The 17,368-nt window shown below is 54.8% G+C and overlaps 1 protein-coding gene across 1 annotated transcript; it reads left to right on the top strand.

Annotated features, from left to right (window-relative positions):
- The first annotated feature begins 14,173 nt into the window (after positions 1–14,173).
- On the top strand, positions 14,174–16,936 carry LINGO4 (leucine rich repeat and Ig domain containing 4). Its single transcript, XM_034756576.1, has one exon. The coding sequence runs from the start codon at positions 14,178–14,180 to the stop codon at positions 15,990–15,992; it is 1,815 nt and encodes a 604-aa protein (XP_034612467.1). The 5' UTR covers positions 14,174–14,177; the 3' UTR covers positions 15,993–16,936.
- Positions 16,937–17,368: the final 432 nt, after the last annotated feature.

The following is a 17,368-nucleotide window of genomic DNA, read 5'->3' as shown; positions in this document are numbered from 1 at the left end:
TGTTCAGTTTTGTGCGCTTAGAAAATTGGACGCCCTGCCACTAAGTGCAAAAAAAGGAAAAAATTAAGTCCACTCCCAGGACTGCAGGCAGGGAACTTGCTGCTTTATTTAACTGCATCACAACAGAGAGTTGGCGGGGAGGTGGGGGAATCTTTATGCAACTAACCAAACAGGAACTAAGGGGGAGGGGGGTGTTAGGAGCATGCCACCAACCCATAATACTCTGCGTAACCCAGTGAACCCTTGATGACCCCCTTAGCTACAGAAGTCAATGAGAGTGGCCCTTTCAAGGTGATTAACTCTATGCATGCTGCAGCCAACCCCCAGAGCAGCAGGCAAGTTGCAGCCTACCTCCCTGTCCCTCCTTCTATTTTTTGGCAACCTTTCCATTTATATAGGGAATGGGTGTGGGGGGGGGGGGCTGATTTCTGAGTGAGATGCGGTATGAAGAAATCTTTCCTGCAGGCAGCAGCCATGCGACAAGCGAGCTCGCCTGGGGTGGCACATTGCCTGGGAAAAGTGAGAGCCACGTGGTTGAAAGGCAGCAGCACAGCAAAGCAGGGATAAGACACACACTGACGACTGTCATCATGCAACCCAGAAGCATCCTCGCTCCCGCAGGCACCAGAGGCTCCAGGTAAGAGGCTGCCGGGCGCCCTCGGCTACCTGTTAGCAATGGCCAGAGGCTCGAAGGCACTGCATTCAGAGCCACACAGAGCTGCGACAATGGGAAGAAGGCAACCGCTTTGCAAAACGGTTCTTTTGCCTCCTGGTCGGGTTTTGGCTTGGGAATGGGGGCAGGAGCATGTCGCTGCGAAGGCTGTTGTGACAGGGCGTGGGGGTGGGTTTGGGGGTGTCCTCTCTGGAAAAGCCCAGACTTTGGGGAGATTGGTGCTTGGAGCTGATGGGTCGGGGGGAAGGGGGGGATACTTGCATTGCAAGACCCTTTGCAGAGCTCCATTGAGAACCAAAAAAGACTCTGGTATCAGTCAGAGCATCACTGAAAATTATGGAGAGGGTTAGAAAACACAGAACTCAGCTTGTTCCATGACCCAGGACCCACCTGTCACCGGCATGTCCGGCTCAGAACTCACAGCTGTCCCTTCTGGAAAAAAATCAGTGAGTGGAACTCCCCGGGCTTAGGAGAGAGATGCCAGCCGGGTCAATATTTTGTAGCAATTGAGATCCGGAAATGGGGCAGATTGCTATGAGGAAAAGCGATGCAACCTTGTTCCTTAAATGCAGCTGGTTCATTTTACTCGTGCAGCCCGGTTTTTAAATTCTGCCCTTTCCGTTCTAGCTTTTCCAACACCCAACGGCTTACCTTAAAACAGGGAGGAGACATTGGTTCCAGTTGCCTGTCGCCAAACTGCGGGCTGGCTAAATTCTCCGGGGAGGCTTGGTCGATGTTTTTGTCTGGCGGTTTGCAGACTGATCACTTGTTCAATATGTTTTTAATATCCAGGGCAAGGATGTGATCAAGTTCAACCTGAGTTAAAATGCTTAGCGGCAGCTCTGCAAATAATGGGTTGTTTTGTAGGCTCCAGTATAACACACAGACTTCACAAACACCCATGTGCTACTGCTTGTAGTCAAATGCCATCCAGAATGAGAAGCGGTGTGATTTTTCTTTAGCCTCTTGTTAATCAATCTTTTTCTTGTTTGTAAGGGCACACGCCTGAGACCGTGTGTGAATATCCTGATTTCTAATGCACATTTCTTAGCTTTAAGGGGAACTAAATGGCATTGCCGGCTGGAGGAATATATAAGTCTTTAGTGTTAATCCAGAGGATGATAAAGCTAACACATCGGGGTAGATCCTCAATGTTTGCAAACCAGCAGGGCTCCGCTCACTTCGGAGTTTGACTTGCCAGTGTACATCAGCTGAGGGTCTGGCTCGGCGGGTTTTAAAAATAACCGGCATTTACATTTTGATCAGCCGCAAATTCAGCTGTGCAGAAGGAAAGGCGGGTGCGTTGAGTTAAGATAGTCTGTTCTGATGCGTTAAATAAACTCAATTATCTCCTACAGCCTCAGCCAATTGATTCGAACCAGACTATTCATGGAGGAAAGCGTGAGTAAGGATGGGTAGGGCCATCTAGTCCAGTACCCTGTCTCTGACACTGGCCAGCACCAGCTGCTATCAGACGTGCCTTAGAGATTGGCTTAAGCCCTGAAGCACCAGGGGTAATATCTCTGCCAAAGGGATTGTTAGCAATAACTACGCTAACTCTGGATCTTCTAGTTATCCATGTCAATGTCCAGTCCCTCTTTGAATCTTGCTAAATTCTTGGCTTCAGCCACGTCCTGTGGCGGTGAGTTCCACAGGTTTGTCGCGCATTGGGTGAAAAGGTCTTTCCTTCTGTCACCTTTTCATTTCATTGAGCATCCCCTTGTCCCGGCGTTGGGACACCGGGAGACCAAAACCTGGGCAGCTGGAGGGTAACTAGTGTCCAGAAATCTTCAACGGGGCAGAGATCTGCGGGAGGGCTACAAGTCTTTGGCCACGGGGCCCTTTAGAAGGGTTCAGCCAGTTTCTCCGGGCGCCGCCGCAGATTGTTGAGGGCAGTGTGCAAATAACAAGGTGCGAGCTGGTTTCAAAGCAAAGCCAGGAACCGTCATATGGAGAGCGGCATCATAAAAAGCAGCAAACTTGCTTCGCTTGGGCTATAATTAGCACCGATCAAACTTCATGATGTAAATGCAGCATTGTGCCAAGGGTGGCTATTTAAAGCAGTCGGTAATGTGCAATCCCGTCTCGGTCAATAATCCTGGGTGGCTCCGTGCTGTCCCTGGATTTCTGGGAGAAACGCGTCTCTCTTGTGCACTGTCATAAACTGCAGGTCGCCACTTCCAGGGGGTCATTTCCCGGCTGGCTCCTTCTGCTGGGATCTGGGCTCCTGGAGATGAAAAGGATGGTTTAGTGGTTAGGGCGCTAGCTAAGGGCTTGGGGGAGGGATAGCTCAGTGGTTTGAGCATTGGCCTGCTAAATCCAGGGTTGTGAGTTCAATCCTTGAGAGGGCCATTTAGGGAGGGGGCAAAAATCTGTCTGGGGATTGGTCCTGCTTTGAGCAGGGGGTTGGACTAGATGACCTCCTGAGGTCCCTGCCAACCCTGATATTCTATGCTTCAGAGAACCAGGTACAATTCCTAGCTCTGCCACAGGCTTCCGGGGTGACCTTGAACAAGTCACTTCGGGCGAGATTCACACAGGGGACTTCCGTCTCCGTGCATTGCATGGGGAGAGGTAGGCACCTAGGAAAGGCAGCCCCAGGCATTGGGGACCTGCATAAGCTAGGTAGCAGAGCAGAGGTATCAGTGGGGGAAGGTGTGAGAATACCCAACAGCCCTGTGGTTAGGGATACACCTTTAGCATGTAGGAGATTTGAGATCAAATCAGAGATTTGAAGCTGAGTTCCTCTGTCAGCTCGGGGGAGACACACGTGTCCTTGTCTGATCGCCCCTCGGTCGCTTGTGTTCGGGGGAGGGGTGCTCAGCGCTCGCCTACTGGATCGTGCCCCGCAGGGGAGAGAGACAGGTGGGGAATCGCCTCGTTTGAAAATCACCCCGGGGGCTGAGCGGCTCGTTAGGTGTGGGGCGGGGTCAGGACTCATCTTTGCCCAGGCTTGACCGCAGAAATCTTGTGTGCGCGGGGAGAGGGGGGAACCCTCGCTGTGGCAATGAACGGGTTAATGGGGGGCTGGGAGGCCGGTTCTGCTCCCTGGAGGCTGGGGACAGGGCTGAGCGGGGAAGAAGCTGCAGGAAAGGAATTCCACAATCCCTCTCTCGGCCTTGGAGGGCGCAGGGGAGCTGGCCAAGCCCTCCAGGATCTGGGCTTCCAGTGGGCTTGGTTGAGGGTCAGGTCGAAGGTCAAGCCCCAGGAGGGCAGTAGCTGGGTTAATTTGCACTTTGCGGGTTCCCGGGGGGAGCCCTGTGGGTTCTGGCCCAGAGAGAAGGGTGAACCTAGAGAGGCTGTGGGAGAGGCCCAGCTGACAGAGGCTACGGGACAGACCTCAGCTGATGGTTACAGGGTCCCTGGCTTGGAACCCAGTTTAGAGGCTGGGCCGGGCTTCCCCCACCAGCCGCTGGGGAAGGTGGCGTGAGGCCCATGAGAAGGGGATAAGGACGGCGGAAAACCCAGAGAGAAGGGCTGTGAGGCCCATGGGACCGAGGGGCAGACCTCAGGTTGTTGCATCTTTCTCTTGGGCGTCCTGGTCCCCCAGAAGGGGTGGCCCCAAACAGTGACCTGGCCAGCGGGCTGAGTCGCGAGATGGGGCCGATGGAGATCAGCTCGCACAGGTTACCTGGGTGTAACTGAGTGGAGGAATCGGTCCTTTGGCTTTAAATTCTATGGAAAACTGCCTCCGGGTGAATTTTAGAGAGGCGGGTGCCCTGAGTTACCTGCCTCTCGGCCTTTCAAACCCTGGAGTTAGGCGCTTGTTTCATCTGATCTGCCAGATCACCTGCTGCCCCTCTAGAACCCGTACCCAGGTGGACAATTCGGGGACCCGTTAGCCCAGTGCGAATGCAGCAGCCCTGTCCCCTCTGCTGATCACCTGGGCCAGTTTGGTGCTAGCGGAGACGTGGCCAAGATGAAATGATTCAACTAGCCCAACCAGCCAATCCCCTGCCCTCCCACGGTGCCTTCTGGAAATCAGCCAGAGTCCGCTGCTTCTTACCCCGAAGGCACGGCAGCTGAGAGGTGAGGGCAGTGCCAGTGAGGCTGGTTTGGGTGTATTCGACCACTGGGGTTGAAATTAGCAGTTCATGTCTCTAGCCTACACCCAGAACCCTCACATTAAAACACTGTCCCCAGCCAAGATCGCGAGACCCTTACTAGCAAATGAAGACTCAGCCTGGAAGCTCTGCAGGGCAGGTATCATCTGGTTTTGTTCTGTTTGTACAGCCCCGAGCGCGGTGCGATCCTGGGCCATGACTGCTGCAATACCGATACTAAATTATAAAGCCCCATTCACATCGCACAGGCCACCCCCGAGTGGCCGATTGGCCAGATTCGAAAGCCCAGCCGGCAAGGGGTGGCTTTCCAACCCTGCGACTGGATCGACCATTCAGACAATGTTACGTTGTGGCAGGAGGATTACAGAGCCCAGGGGAGCTGCTGGCATGGACGCAGTGCGTCAGATCCTCTTGTGTGAGACAGAGGCGGGTATTTGAGGGGTGGCCGAAGTTCTGGGAAATGGAAGAACATTAATAACCTTCCCGAACTTGTGAAGTCACTATTGGCAACTTAGTGACTGGCAGAGTGGTGCTAATTCTAAGTGATATAGACACACGTACAGCTGAGCTGTCCTCCAATGATGTAATGTAGCTTATGGTATTTTAACAAGGCCGGCAAGGTTGTAGGGTCAGGATTCCTGGGTTCTTTTCCCCAGCTTTGCTCTTCAATCAAAGGCAAGTCACTCTTACTGGGTTGAAATGTCTGTAAAACGGGGCAAATGAGACCCACTGTTCAGTGAGGATCCCCAGCTGTAAAATCAGACCCTTGGACGTTAACGAGGTGATTGGGTGAGGCGTGGGAGAGTCTGGGATATGGAGTTCAGATCCTCACTCTAGCCTCGTTCCGTCATTAATGCTAATTAATTCAAGCATATCTAATTAATTGACGAATTCATTAAACAGCCACTCCTGTTTCCGAGTGAACGCGTTGCGTGGGACTGTTGGTGGCGAGGGGGTAAAGGTGTAAGAACGCCACTGACTTGATGGGAATCACCCTGAACTGACACCTGAGCAGGACTGACCCTTCCCCGCCTTCTTGCTTATTTTCCCATTCAAATACCCCTAGTGACAAAACACTAGTTAACTGGGGAAGGCCGGACCTTCTGGCTCCTCCGGAAAACACCCCCGCGTGAAGGAGTGTATGATCTACCCCTTTAAGATACAGGCTGCAGCTTGTTCTTAGCCTTTTTAACTCCTGTGAGTTGCACAATGTTCTGATGTTTGATAGCCCCAGTTCCTGGAGCTGTGATTTTGGGGAGCTTTTATTTCAACTTTTTTTAAAAGCAAGTTTCCAGCCCCATGACTAGGGAGAAAAGCTTGAACACCTGCCCCCAAAAGGCTCACGAAGCAGACGGCAGATCAAAAGCATTCGACATCCCTTCTGATCTTAAAGTCTATGAGACATTTATTTAAAAAAAAACCAACTCATGCTTTTTAAGCCACTCTTTTGATTTTGTTTAAGGGCCTGATTCATGCTTTCTGGACAATGGTGGGGTTTTCGGTGGGACCCCCAATATCTCCATCTATCAGCTTCTCTGGGATTGTAGACTCGTGCTCCTCAAGGGGTTAACTGGGTTATTCAGAGAATTATGGGTTGGTGCCACATTCATAAATCCCCAGCACTTCTAAGGAATACTGCCCCCAGGCAACGCTCTGTGTACATGGGATCAGACGTGGGTCACCAGATAGCAAGTGGGAAAAATCAGGACCGGGGAGAGGGCAATAATGTGTGTGGGGGGGATTAATAGGGTCCTATATAAGACAAAGCCCCTAATAATTGGGACCGTTTTGATGAAATCGGGACATCTGCTCAGCCTAGATCAGACAGGGAGTAAGTTATTGGATGGTGAGGGGCATCTTTCTACTAGGCGACAATCAGGAGTTGTATTAGATGACTGGAGCTGCTGTGTAAAATCAGGTGGGTGGAGCCTCTTTCCAGGCCCCACCCACTAAATAGGCTCCACCCACACGCGTCACACAAAATATGCTTATGTTGCCACCGGCCAGGCTGGGGTTGGCTCATGGGGCTTGATGCCGTCTCACTAAGTTCCTTGGACTCAGCTCCTCCCAAGTTGTGGGGAAAAGTAAGTGGTGGCCCCTCCTGCACATTACCCACTTGGGGCACAAAACGAGACGCCACTCACACTAGACGGTGCTGATCTATGTCCCGCCCACTGCTCTCACACTAGGAATGGAAGGGCTAACGTTTAAATTCTCGTCACTCGGTGTCACAGTTCGCTCCTCACTGAGGTGACCGGGGCAGTTCACACCTCCCCAAGGCATTGTCCCAAGTTCCCCGCAGACCATCGGTGAACCTCCAAAAAAGCAAACAAAGCGTTTCTTCCCAGCCGTGCCTGACCTCTTAAGAAATGAAAGCGGAGACTCTGGAGAACAAGGCTGTGGGCTCAGAGCGGGTGGGTGAATGGGTGCGTGCCAGCCGTTCCTGAGCGCTGGGTACGGTGCCTGAAAGCTAAAGGTTATCTCGATTGATTCAGAGCGCAGGAGGTCTTTGCAGAGCTCTCGTTACTTGAGATGACAACCAAGGTGTAGCACCACACCAGCCATGCTGATGCCCACAAATAGGACCACAGCATTGCGGGGATGAATTCCACCCTCCCCTTGACGAAGGCTCCTTGCCTGGGGAAGGCAAACAGAGTTTCGCCATAGATCCCTGCAGTGTTATCCTGGGTCTGAACACTTGGGTTAGCCTAGCCCGGGCGTGAGCAGCCACACGGCAGAGCCCTGCCCAAGTTACTGTGTCCTCATTAGTGCTGCATTTCCCTGTGGACTTCTGGGGGCGCATCCCATGGTGCTTTGTGCTGCCCTGAGCAGAGCCGCTCTTCCCTGGTCAATTGGAGGAGAACTTATCTGTCCTTCTAGGCACCTGGAGGGGAATTGTGGGAAGGCTCTGGAGGGCTGTCAGCACTCAAGGGGTTTAACCTGCGTCCTCACTGCCAAGTGAGCAGGGTCCCAGCCCGAGTGAAAGGGGGACCCGAGCTCTAATTTATAGCCCCAGCCAGGCCAGCTAGCCTGGGGTTGGAAGCACCAAACTTGGGGGAGAAGGTTTTGTATATGGACAGGAGAGGGGGGAAGGGCAACGCCCAACTTAGCCCTGCAGTGAAGACGTATCATGAATGCCTCACACACCCCTCCCCAGCCAGACTCTCACCCTGCAGGCACCGGCTGTGCTGAGTCCATAGAGAGGGAGCAGCTCTCTAGCCTTTATTTATGGTTTTAAACACCAGCGGCGAATGGGCTCCACCTGGCAGGTGAACGTCAGCCCTACGTCGATACTTAGGGTGCGGCTTAAACCCACTACTGGGCAAATTCTCTCTGTTCCCCACCCAGGAGGCAGCTCAGAGACATGGGTGCAAATCCTAATGGAGGGCAGGATCGGGCCCGTCGTGGAATCCCAGGGCAGGATCAGGCCCGTCGTGGAATCCCAGGGCAGGATCGGGCCTGTCGCAGAATCCCAGGACAGGATTGGGCCCGTGGCAGAATCCCAGGGCAGGATCCGGCCTGTCGCAGAATCCCGGGGCAGAGTTGGGCCCGGGGCAGAATCCCGGGGCAGAATCGGGCCCATCGCGGAATCCCGGGGCAGAATCAGGCCCGTCGTGGAATCCCAGGGCAGGATCTGGCCCGCTGCAGAATTCCGGGGCAGAATCGGGCCGCTGGGTCTAAGCCAGTACATTTCTTCCTGTGCACTGCAGTCCCTGCCCCCACCCGCCCCCCACCCCGTTTTCTCTTTGGCCAACACACCTGCATTAGCCTGATTAAATCTCCCTCGGCTCAGATCTCTGAATCTAATCACCATCCATCTGCCTCCTGGGGCTACTTCGGAGTTGGCAGCTCTGCGCCTGGACACTCGGGCGGTGTTTTTACTGAAAAGGGCCTTTTAAAAAAATAATAATTAAAACTGTGTTGCCAGCACAAAATGATCCCGGGGCCGGATCGGTTGTTCTCAACCCGTCAGCATTGGCAAAACAAGGAGGAGAGAAATTGGCGGTTTCTCTTGGGAAATGCCGCAGCATAGCTGTGTCGGGCAGGGATATGAAAAAATCAGCCCCGCCCAGTGACACAGCTATGGTGACACCCCGCCCCGGTGTAGACACAACCATACCCACAGAAAACTGCTTCAGTCGGCCTAGTTAATGTCGATCAGAGAGGTCGTGTTCCTACACTGGCAGAAAAATTCCCTGTCGGTGCACGCTGCATTTATTCACTGGGAGGCTACGTCGGCATGCGCTGTGTGGGACAGATGCAGCTTTAGCGTCATTCCTCCAGGGTGAGGTGGCTTTGTCGTACCCTGGGAGTTAATTGCTAAGAAAAGATGCAGGATCTCTCTCACTTAGCCTTCACCCCCTCCTCTTCCTCAATCGCCCGTTTCCTCTGCGCCACCAGTTAGCTGCCGTACGGATAATAATTCCCCATGGTTTCTTTCGCCCTGAAGGATCCAAAAGAACTTTGCAAACGGCGACCAAATCCTGCAGTCCTTACTCAGGCAACTTTACCATTCAAGTTTTGTCCAAGAATAAAAATGCACTTTGCCTGGCACCAAAATGCAGTCTGTTCTGGGGTAGAACACGGCAGCACACAACAATGCTACATCTTTGATTTGTCATATCTATATATTTCTTTATCCTAAAAGCAAGGAGAGAGACAGTCCAGTTCCTGCCGTGCGTACAATCTAAACTCGTCAAGTGAGGCCTGGACAGACTAGATTGGAATAAAGCCCCAGCAAGCGCGCTCAACAGACAGAATGGGTGAGTATTGGGCCACGACATCAGGAGAGAGACCCTCTCTCTTACAGCAGCTGCAGTTCGAGGGCGTTGTCATTGCTCCGGGCCTGGAAGACTTCACCAGCATCGAGTGGAACTCGGATCCCGTTGCAAAGGGGATTCTGTACGTGGAAGTTGGATTGGTAGAGGATTATTGAGCCCCGGGAAGTTGCCTTTATAGTGTTTTTTAAAAGGGGGCCTCTGCTCTCTGAGAACATCTTGGGGAGGGATGGTAAACTCCAGCCGAGCTGCACAGTACTTGCTCCTCTCTGAAAACAGGGGACACCTTTCAATTATACCCACAGCCCAGTCCTGCTCCTCCGGTGTGCCAGGATCTACCCGGAGAAGCCCTGCCAGAGTGACGCTGAATTTACACCAGCGTCACGGAGATCAGGATCTGTCCGTCCTCTAGCCGGTGAAGAAAGACAACATTAGGAAGCACCAGGCGTGCCAGACCTTATTTCACCAATGACATCCTAGTCGAGTAGGGAAAGGCGACGGCTCCCATTCCAATGAATTCTTGTCCTCCCACCCCTCGATGAATGTTCTCCCCCTTTTCAATCATCCCTTGCTTTGATATCTGCGTTTTAATGCATGTGCTGGCGAGATGCCACAGGGGCACTCAAAGGAGATTGCATTCCTTGGCCTGACTTGCGAGCCACAGCGTCCCGGCCTCTGCAAACAGAGAATTGCCAGCCGGCAGGCTAGGAGGAAGCCATGCCTCTGGGTTGGAGATGCGACCGTCTCTCAGTGTTTGCACAAGCGTGGGCACATAACAACCATCTCCGCATTGCCCTGCCCACGGTCACGGTGTTAGACAAGAAGCGCTAAAATCCAGCGTCCAGCCTGGATAATAGTGCCCTGCCTATAGAGCAGAGGTTCCCAAACTGGGGCGCGCTCCCCTAGGGGGGTACGGAGGCTGCTCCCAGCCCCCTTACCCCTGTCCACATTCCCCTCCCTCCGGAGCTGGGGCTCCGCTTCCAGCCCTGGCTTCAGGGGATGCGGGGGGGGGGGGGGACCCTGAAAAGTTTGGGGACCACTGCTCTAGATGGTCTCCCTCTCCAGCCTGCCAGTCTGTTGCTGCGTGCTGTTAAAGGCTGCGTACCCCACCCCAGAAGAGGCCGCTTGTTAGTAGCTCTAGGTACACTTCTAATGGGCTTTGGGGTGGAAGGTGCTCGTGGAGGGCAAAGGGGGTGGGAAGTATGGGGGGGGGGGGGGGGCGGTTGGTTGGAGCGGCCCAGGGGGAGGAAGGAGGAAGAGTAATGGGATGAAGTTAGGGAGAGGTAAATCTAAACTGAATAGCCAGGAAGATGAAGATATGGGTTAGGGGCACAATCATCTCCTGGGGGCCAGTGGTAGATACAGCTGGCGAATATGCCATGGGGCAGAGAATGGGCATGAGGCACCATGCCCTGGCATTGGAGTGAAATCAGGGTCTTGTGTCTAACCCGCTGAATGACCAGCCAAAAGATTTGAGTTCAGTTCCCAGCTCCGCTACAGATTCCAGGGGTGACCTTGGACAAGTCACTTAGTCTCTGTGGGCCTCAACTTTTCGTTTTCTTACAGTCAGCCCCATTTCCTTTGCTCTGGGCCTGTCTTGTCTGTTCAGACAGCGAGTGCCAGTGGCAGGGACTGTCCCTCCCTGTGGCAGTGCAGCGCCTGGCACAATGGGGTCTAGATCTCAGTTGGGTTCTCTGATCACAGGGCAAGACAGGGTGTTTCTGGGGCTAGAGCACTGGATTGGGACTCAGGAGACCTGGGTTTGAGTCTCAGCTCTGCCACTTGGGGACCGTGGGGAAGTCCCTGACCCTCTCCATGCCTCGGTTTCCCCCTCTGTACAGTGGGGATAATGATCCTGACCTCCTTTGTAACACACTTGGAGAACTGGGCGAAAGAGACAGGTAGTACTGTTATCTCTGTGTACAGAGGGGGCACAGAGGCTAAGTGACTTGTGCAAGGTCACACAGGAAGTCTGTGGCAGAGCAGGGAGATGAACCCACATCTCCTAGGCTTGGGCCCTAACCACTGGGCCATGCTGCCGCTCTAGTAGCTGTGTTTCTGCAATGCATCCTCCTGCTTGCGGATATGGTAGCAGCCCTTAAAGCCTGGGGGGTTTTAAGGCTGCAGCGTCAGATCTCTGCCCATTTTGTTTCCAGGGGCTCAGCCTCACGGGGTGCAAGTGACAAGCACTCACAGGGACCCCAGCGTATCTTTGCCCCCGTCCTACAGAACCAGCTGGTTCCCTTGCAGCTGGTTCTTACTGATGGGTGTCTCCCGGGAGGGGTGATGAGTCACCGACTATTTCTGTTCTCTCTCCGCAGCGGGCCATGACCTGCGAGAAGGACAGCGTGGCCGGTGGAAGCCCTGGGGAAACGGGGAAGTCGAACCGGAATCTCTTTGCCGCGATCTGAGCAGGCCGTGCACACAGACACCCCGCCAGGGTCATGATTACAGGCAAGTGTGTCGTCCGGGCGGACACCGGATGGTTGGCTGGAAAGGCGGGTTGGAATTAAATGATGAAAGCCGCCTGTCCCTGGGAAATCACATGCAACGTGTGTCTGACGTGCCGGGCTGGCGCGGGAGAGGCCTGGGTTTGATTCTGCGCTCTCCCACAGGTTCCTGGGGGCACCTAACCCTGCAGCTGGGAGCACGCCAGCTACCGCTGGAAAAGACCCTTTGCCGTGCCCCGAAGCCAAACCCCCTGCCATGGGAGTGGGGTGTGTGCGCTGGGGTAGAGCATTCCTCTCAATGCTGGGGATATAAACCCCTTGTTCAGGGCTTAATGCCAACCCTTTGTGGGGGAAGGGGCGGGGGCAGCTACAGGGTTTGTTGCACCTCCCTGTGGCAAACACTAGATGGGGCCCTGGTCCGCTTGAGGGGCTATTTCTGCATTCCCGCAGGAGCAGCGGTGCCCCTGGTCAAGGGCCACACGACCGCAGCCACGTCCGAGCGAGGGGCAGGGTTTTCCACGCCCGTCTGGGAAAAGCACGTTTCATTCCCGCCAGATCCAGGCACAGACTAGCAACGACTCTAGTCCCCGGGGGCGTCTCCGCGGCAGCAGCAGGGGCAACGTCCAGCTTGGGCAGACGTTCCAGCCCAGTTCCCCGGCCCTCCCCGCTGGGACTCAGTCTCGGGTCACTCACTTGCCCGACCAGATCCCGTGTAGCCTTGGCCAAAAATGAAAGAAGCTGGATCACTGGTCCCTGGGGACAGCTCCCTCTCTGGGATCCGACTAATACGGCTCCGTACCATCAAAAGGCATCTTGCAGCAAGTGACGAGGATGGATGACGGGGGCCTCTTTACCAACGCCGGGGCCCGTCAGTGACACTTTCAAGGTGCTTGGTGCAACACAACAGTGGATAAAACCCATCAGTAAGGCGAAGCTTTTGTCACAGATATTTTTAGTAAAAGTCACGAGCAAGAAAGAAAAATTCATGGAAGCCCGTGACCTGCCTGTGACTTTGACTAAAAATATGCCTGACAAAATGGGGAGCTGCGGGGTCCCCACACTGCCCCCGGTGGCCGGACAGCTGCGGGGGCTCTGGCTCGGAGCTCCAGGATCCTCTGCCACCCGGGCTCAGAGTTGCAGGGTCCCCCTCCCACCCCCACCCGCAGAAGGTGGGAGCTGCGGGGTACCCCCCTTGCCTGCTGCGGCTCGGAGCTCCGGTGGGCCCCCGCCGCTACGGGCAGCGGGGACCCTGCAACTCCTGACTGCCATGGGCTGAAGTCACAGAAGTCTCTGGAAGTCACGGATTCCGTGACTTCCGCGACCTCCGTGACTAAATCATAGCCTCACCCCCCAGCCCTGCAGGAAGCGATGCTCTGAAGCCTTCCAAACTTGTCAAACGGCAGCTGCGGAGAACACGGTTTTCTACCCCTTGGGCGTTCGTTAGAGGGGGGGGCTTGCGTTTTAATAAATGCTGGGAAAGTTCCTGGCATCGTCCTCTGCTTTAAAAATAATACATCATATCCCAGGGCCACTGAATTTCAGCGCGGAGCGAGATCCATTGTCCTTCACCTGAAATGCCAACATGAAGAGGGTGAAAATAAAATACAGCCTTGGGTGTGCGTGTCAGTCACAGAGAGACATTTCAAGCCCATGGATAGTGCCAGCTCTGCTGCCGGTTAGCCGACGTTCTCCAGCGGGTGGAAGGCTGGACAGCGACTCAGGAACCCGGGTTCTAGTCCCGGCTCTGCCACTGATGTGCTGCGTGACCTTGGACAAGCCCCTTTCTCCTCCTGGGCCCACGAGGGACTCTCCTCCTTTAAGTGTTCTGAGGTCAACGGATTGCAACCGTCACAGGCGCTGTGGAGGAATTGTGCCTTAGGAGCACCCCTGCAGGGAGAGAGAGTCAAACGCTGACCCTCTCCCGCTACCAGACGGGCAGATGGGGAGGCAAATTGGGGCACAGATTTGGTCCTTGGGAGATAGCACAGTGACTTGCCCTGGCCAGATGCCATGGTGGTGGGCACCAAGGGAAAGAACAAAGAGCCAGCCCCCCACTGGTATTAGGTTCGTGACGCTGTGCTGTCTGGCCCTTAGATAGATGGGTCTGCTGTATGGCTCTCCCAAGGCGCCCGTGGGCCAGGTGCTGTCTAGGGGCAGATCTGCTTCAGTTCTCTAACTGTGGGATGTTCTTGTTTTGCAGGAAGCAGGTAAGATGGTGGCTGGGCCTTTCCTAGACTCCCCCTTCTCTTGGGCTTGTTGGCATCCCCTGTTCTTCCTTGCCCTGGAGGCCCTTCTGACGGGATCCAGCTGGAGCTGCCCTTCCAGGTGCCACTGCTCCTCCCAGGACAGGTCTGTCTTCTGCAACCGCCGGCGCCTGACCACCGTGCCGGGCGGGATCCCCCCAGACTCTGAGCTCCTGGACCTGAGCAAGAACCGGATCAGGACCTTGCACCAGGGCATGTTCTCCCGCCTGCAGCCCTTGAAGGAGCTGGACCTGAGCGAGAACATCATCTCCAACATCGAGCCCGGAGCCTTTAACAGCCTGCAGAAGCTGATGACCCTGAGGCTGAAGAGTAACCAGCTGAAAATCGTCCCCCCGGGAATCTTCACCGGCCTCCCTAACCTCACCATCCTTGATATCAGCGAGAACAAGATCGTCATCTTCCTGGACCACTCCTTCAAAGACTTGTTCAACCTTAGGAAGCTGGAGGCCGGGGACAACCATCTGGTCTTCATCTCACCGCAAGCCTTCAGCGGGCTCCTCCGCCTGCAGCAGCTCACCCTGGAGAAGTGCAACTTGACGAGCGTGCCCCAGCTCGCCCTCTCCCAGCTTCACCACCTGGTCGAGCTCCGGTTCCAGGTGCTCAACATCAGCGTCCTCCACAACTACTCCTTCCAGAGGCTGCACCGTTTGAACGTGCTGGAGATCAACCGCTGGCCTTTCCTGGCGACGCTGGAGCCCCGCAGCCTCTTGGGACTGAACTTGACCTCCTTGTCCATCACCAAGTGCAACCTCAGCGCCGTCCCTTACGAGGCGTTCAGGCATTTGGTTTATCTCCAGTACCTGGATCTCTCCCACAACCCCATCTCGGAGATCCCTGGCAAGAGGCTGAGCGACCTTTCACGCCTTCAGGAATTCCACCTCTCCGGAGGCAGGCTGGCCACCATCGCCACCAGTGCCTTCCAAGGACTCAACTACTTCCGGCTGCTCAATGTCTCGGGCAACGCCCTGAGGACCTTGGAAGAAGGGGTCTTCCACTCGGTGGGGAACCTGGAGATCCTGCGGTTAGACAGGAACCCCCTGGCCTGTGACTGCCGGCTCCTATGGATTATCCGAAGGCGACGCAGGCTTAACTTCGGAGGGCAGCAGCCCGCCTGCGCGAGCCCCACGACGGTCAAAGGGAAAGTCTTCAAGGACTTCTCCGACGTCCTCCTGCCCACTCACTTCACCTGCAGGAAGTCTAAGATCCCAGACAAGACGCCTCAGCAGGTGAGCGTGGAAGAGGGGGGCAAAGCAACCCTGAGCTGCAAGGGCGAAGGGGATCCACACCCCATCGTCTACTGGGTGTCGCCTCATAACATCCGCCTGGACTCCAACCACAAGGGGCGGATGAGGGTCTTCGCCGATGGCACCTTGGAGATTGACTATGCCTTAGCCCAGGACAGCGGCACCTACCACTGCGTTGCCAGCAATGTAGCAGGGAACGACACTTTGCTGGCGCACCTGCGCGTGAGCAAGCCCTCCGCCCAGTTGGGTAACGACTCCTTCCTGTTCTCCAACAGTTCGGAGGCCTTCCAGCCGTCCCTCATCGACGTGGGCACGCTGGTGGGAGTCTTGGCCATGGGCATCCTGCCGTTCCTCAGCTCGGTCGCCGTCTGCTTCGTCTTCATCTTCTTCTGGAGCAAGAGCAAAGGGAAGGTCAAGCATCACGCCACCTTCGAGTTCGTCCCTCACTATCCCCACGCGGCCTGGAACAAGCCACGCAGCAGCGGCGGCGGCGGCAAGTTTGCCATGAAACTCATGTGATGAGGGGGCCATTTTCTCGCCTCAGGCCCCATAGCTTTGTAAACCCGGAAACGAAAAATGCAGAGAACTTACAAAATTGGTTCATCTTTGTGAGCTGCCGATGCCAGCACCACGCTCCACCTGTGTAGCAGCGCGGGGGGCTGGGGAGTCTTGTGGTCAGCATGAAGCAGAGATCGTTTATAGTGGACCTTTTTGGCCGACTCTCAGGGACCTGGCGAAGATACCGGTGCAGGTTTGGTGCAAAGATTACATGCTAAGGCAGAAGCTAGAGGCTTGGTGGCATGGGGAGTTGGGCCTGGACTATGCAGCGTTTCATCTCTAGGTCACTGGTTCTAACACTGCCTAGGTTGGCAGGGGCTGGAGAACTGGGGACTTCTGGGGTGTGGTGAAGTTCCCATGGGGGCAGCGGTCACATCTCGATAACTGGACGAGCCATGGTCCTTACTCCAGGAAGTGGTCAGGTTTGAGGTGTGTTGGCTGGGCAGCATGGGGGGGAAACATAAATGTCCCACAGCTGTGGAGAGAGGACGTGTCCTAACGGAGCGAGGTAGAGAAGGAAGGACCTTGGGGGATGTCGTAAGATCATGACTCCTTCCCCTGGAGTGGAACAGCTCTCACACCATGGCAGAAAATAATAAGACGGTCCGAGCGGGGTAATTTTTCAGGGGTTTGGGCAGCTCTGCTATAAAATGATGGTGGTAAACCGGGGAAGGGGGAGGGTTAAAAATTGGAAGCATCTTTGCCAGGCCTGGAGTCATCTTTGTCCCTGAAATCACCCAGATCCTTAATGGGCTCCCAGAGGGGAGACAAAATGCTCATCTTTCCCCTCCCCCCCCGGTCCCTTTTACAACCTCTCAATCTGCAGTGAATTATTCATGTCAGGCAAAAACCAAGCGTGCTGCTCAAGGCAATCTATTAAAACCACTGTGGTTGAAAGTCTTGTCTAACGCTTAACCAGATCATTGAGAGCAATAAATAACACTCCGCACTTCTATAGCAACCGCAAACCAAAGAGCTCAAAGCCCGTCACAGTCATTACGGGGTTACACCTCAGACCAACCCTGGGACGCAGGTAAATAGCACGATCCCCGTGCTGCAGATGGGGAAACTGAGGCACAAAGCGGGGCGGCGGCGTGGCCTTTGCTCTTTATGCTACAACACTACGAACAAGCCACCCAGGCAGAGCTGGGACCTAAATAACCACTTTCAGTCACTATACAGGAATGTGCCAGAGCGTGTGGCTCTGGCTGGTTTCTGACAGCTTCTCAGAACGTAGACCACTGTGAGTGCCACTAGTATTAACACCTAATTGGGGAAACTGAGGCACAGAGAGGGGACACGATTTGCCTTGAGCTCACACAGCAGAGCTGGGAATA

This window comes from Trachemys scripta, chromosome 24 (genome assembly GCF_013100865.1).
Source record: "Trachemys scripta elegans isolate TJP31775 chromosome 24, CAS_Tse_1.0, whole genome shotgun sequence".
NCBI classification, from domain to species: Eukaryota; Metazoa; Chordata; order Testudines; family Emydidae; genus Trachemys; species Trachemys scripta.
This window is presented reverse-complemented; position numbering and strand designations above follow the sequence as displayed.

Excerpts from the sequence above, each read along its gene's own strand:
- LINGO4 (XM_034756576.1), top strand. The coding sequence starts at position 14,178 with ATGGTGGCTGGGCCTTTCCTAGACTCCCCCTTCTCTTGGGCTTGTTGG.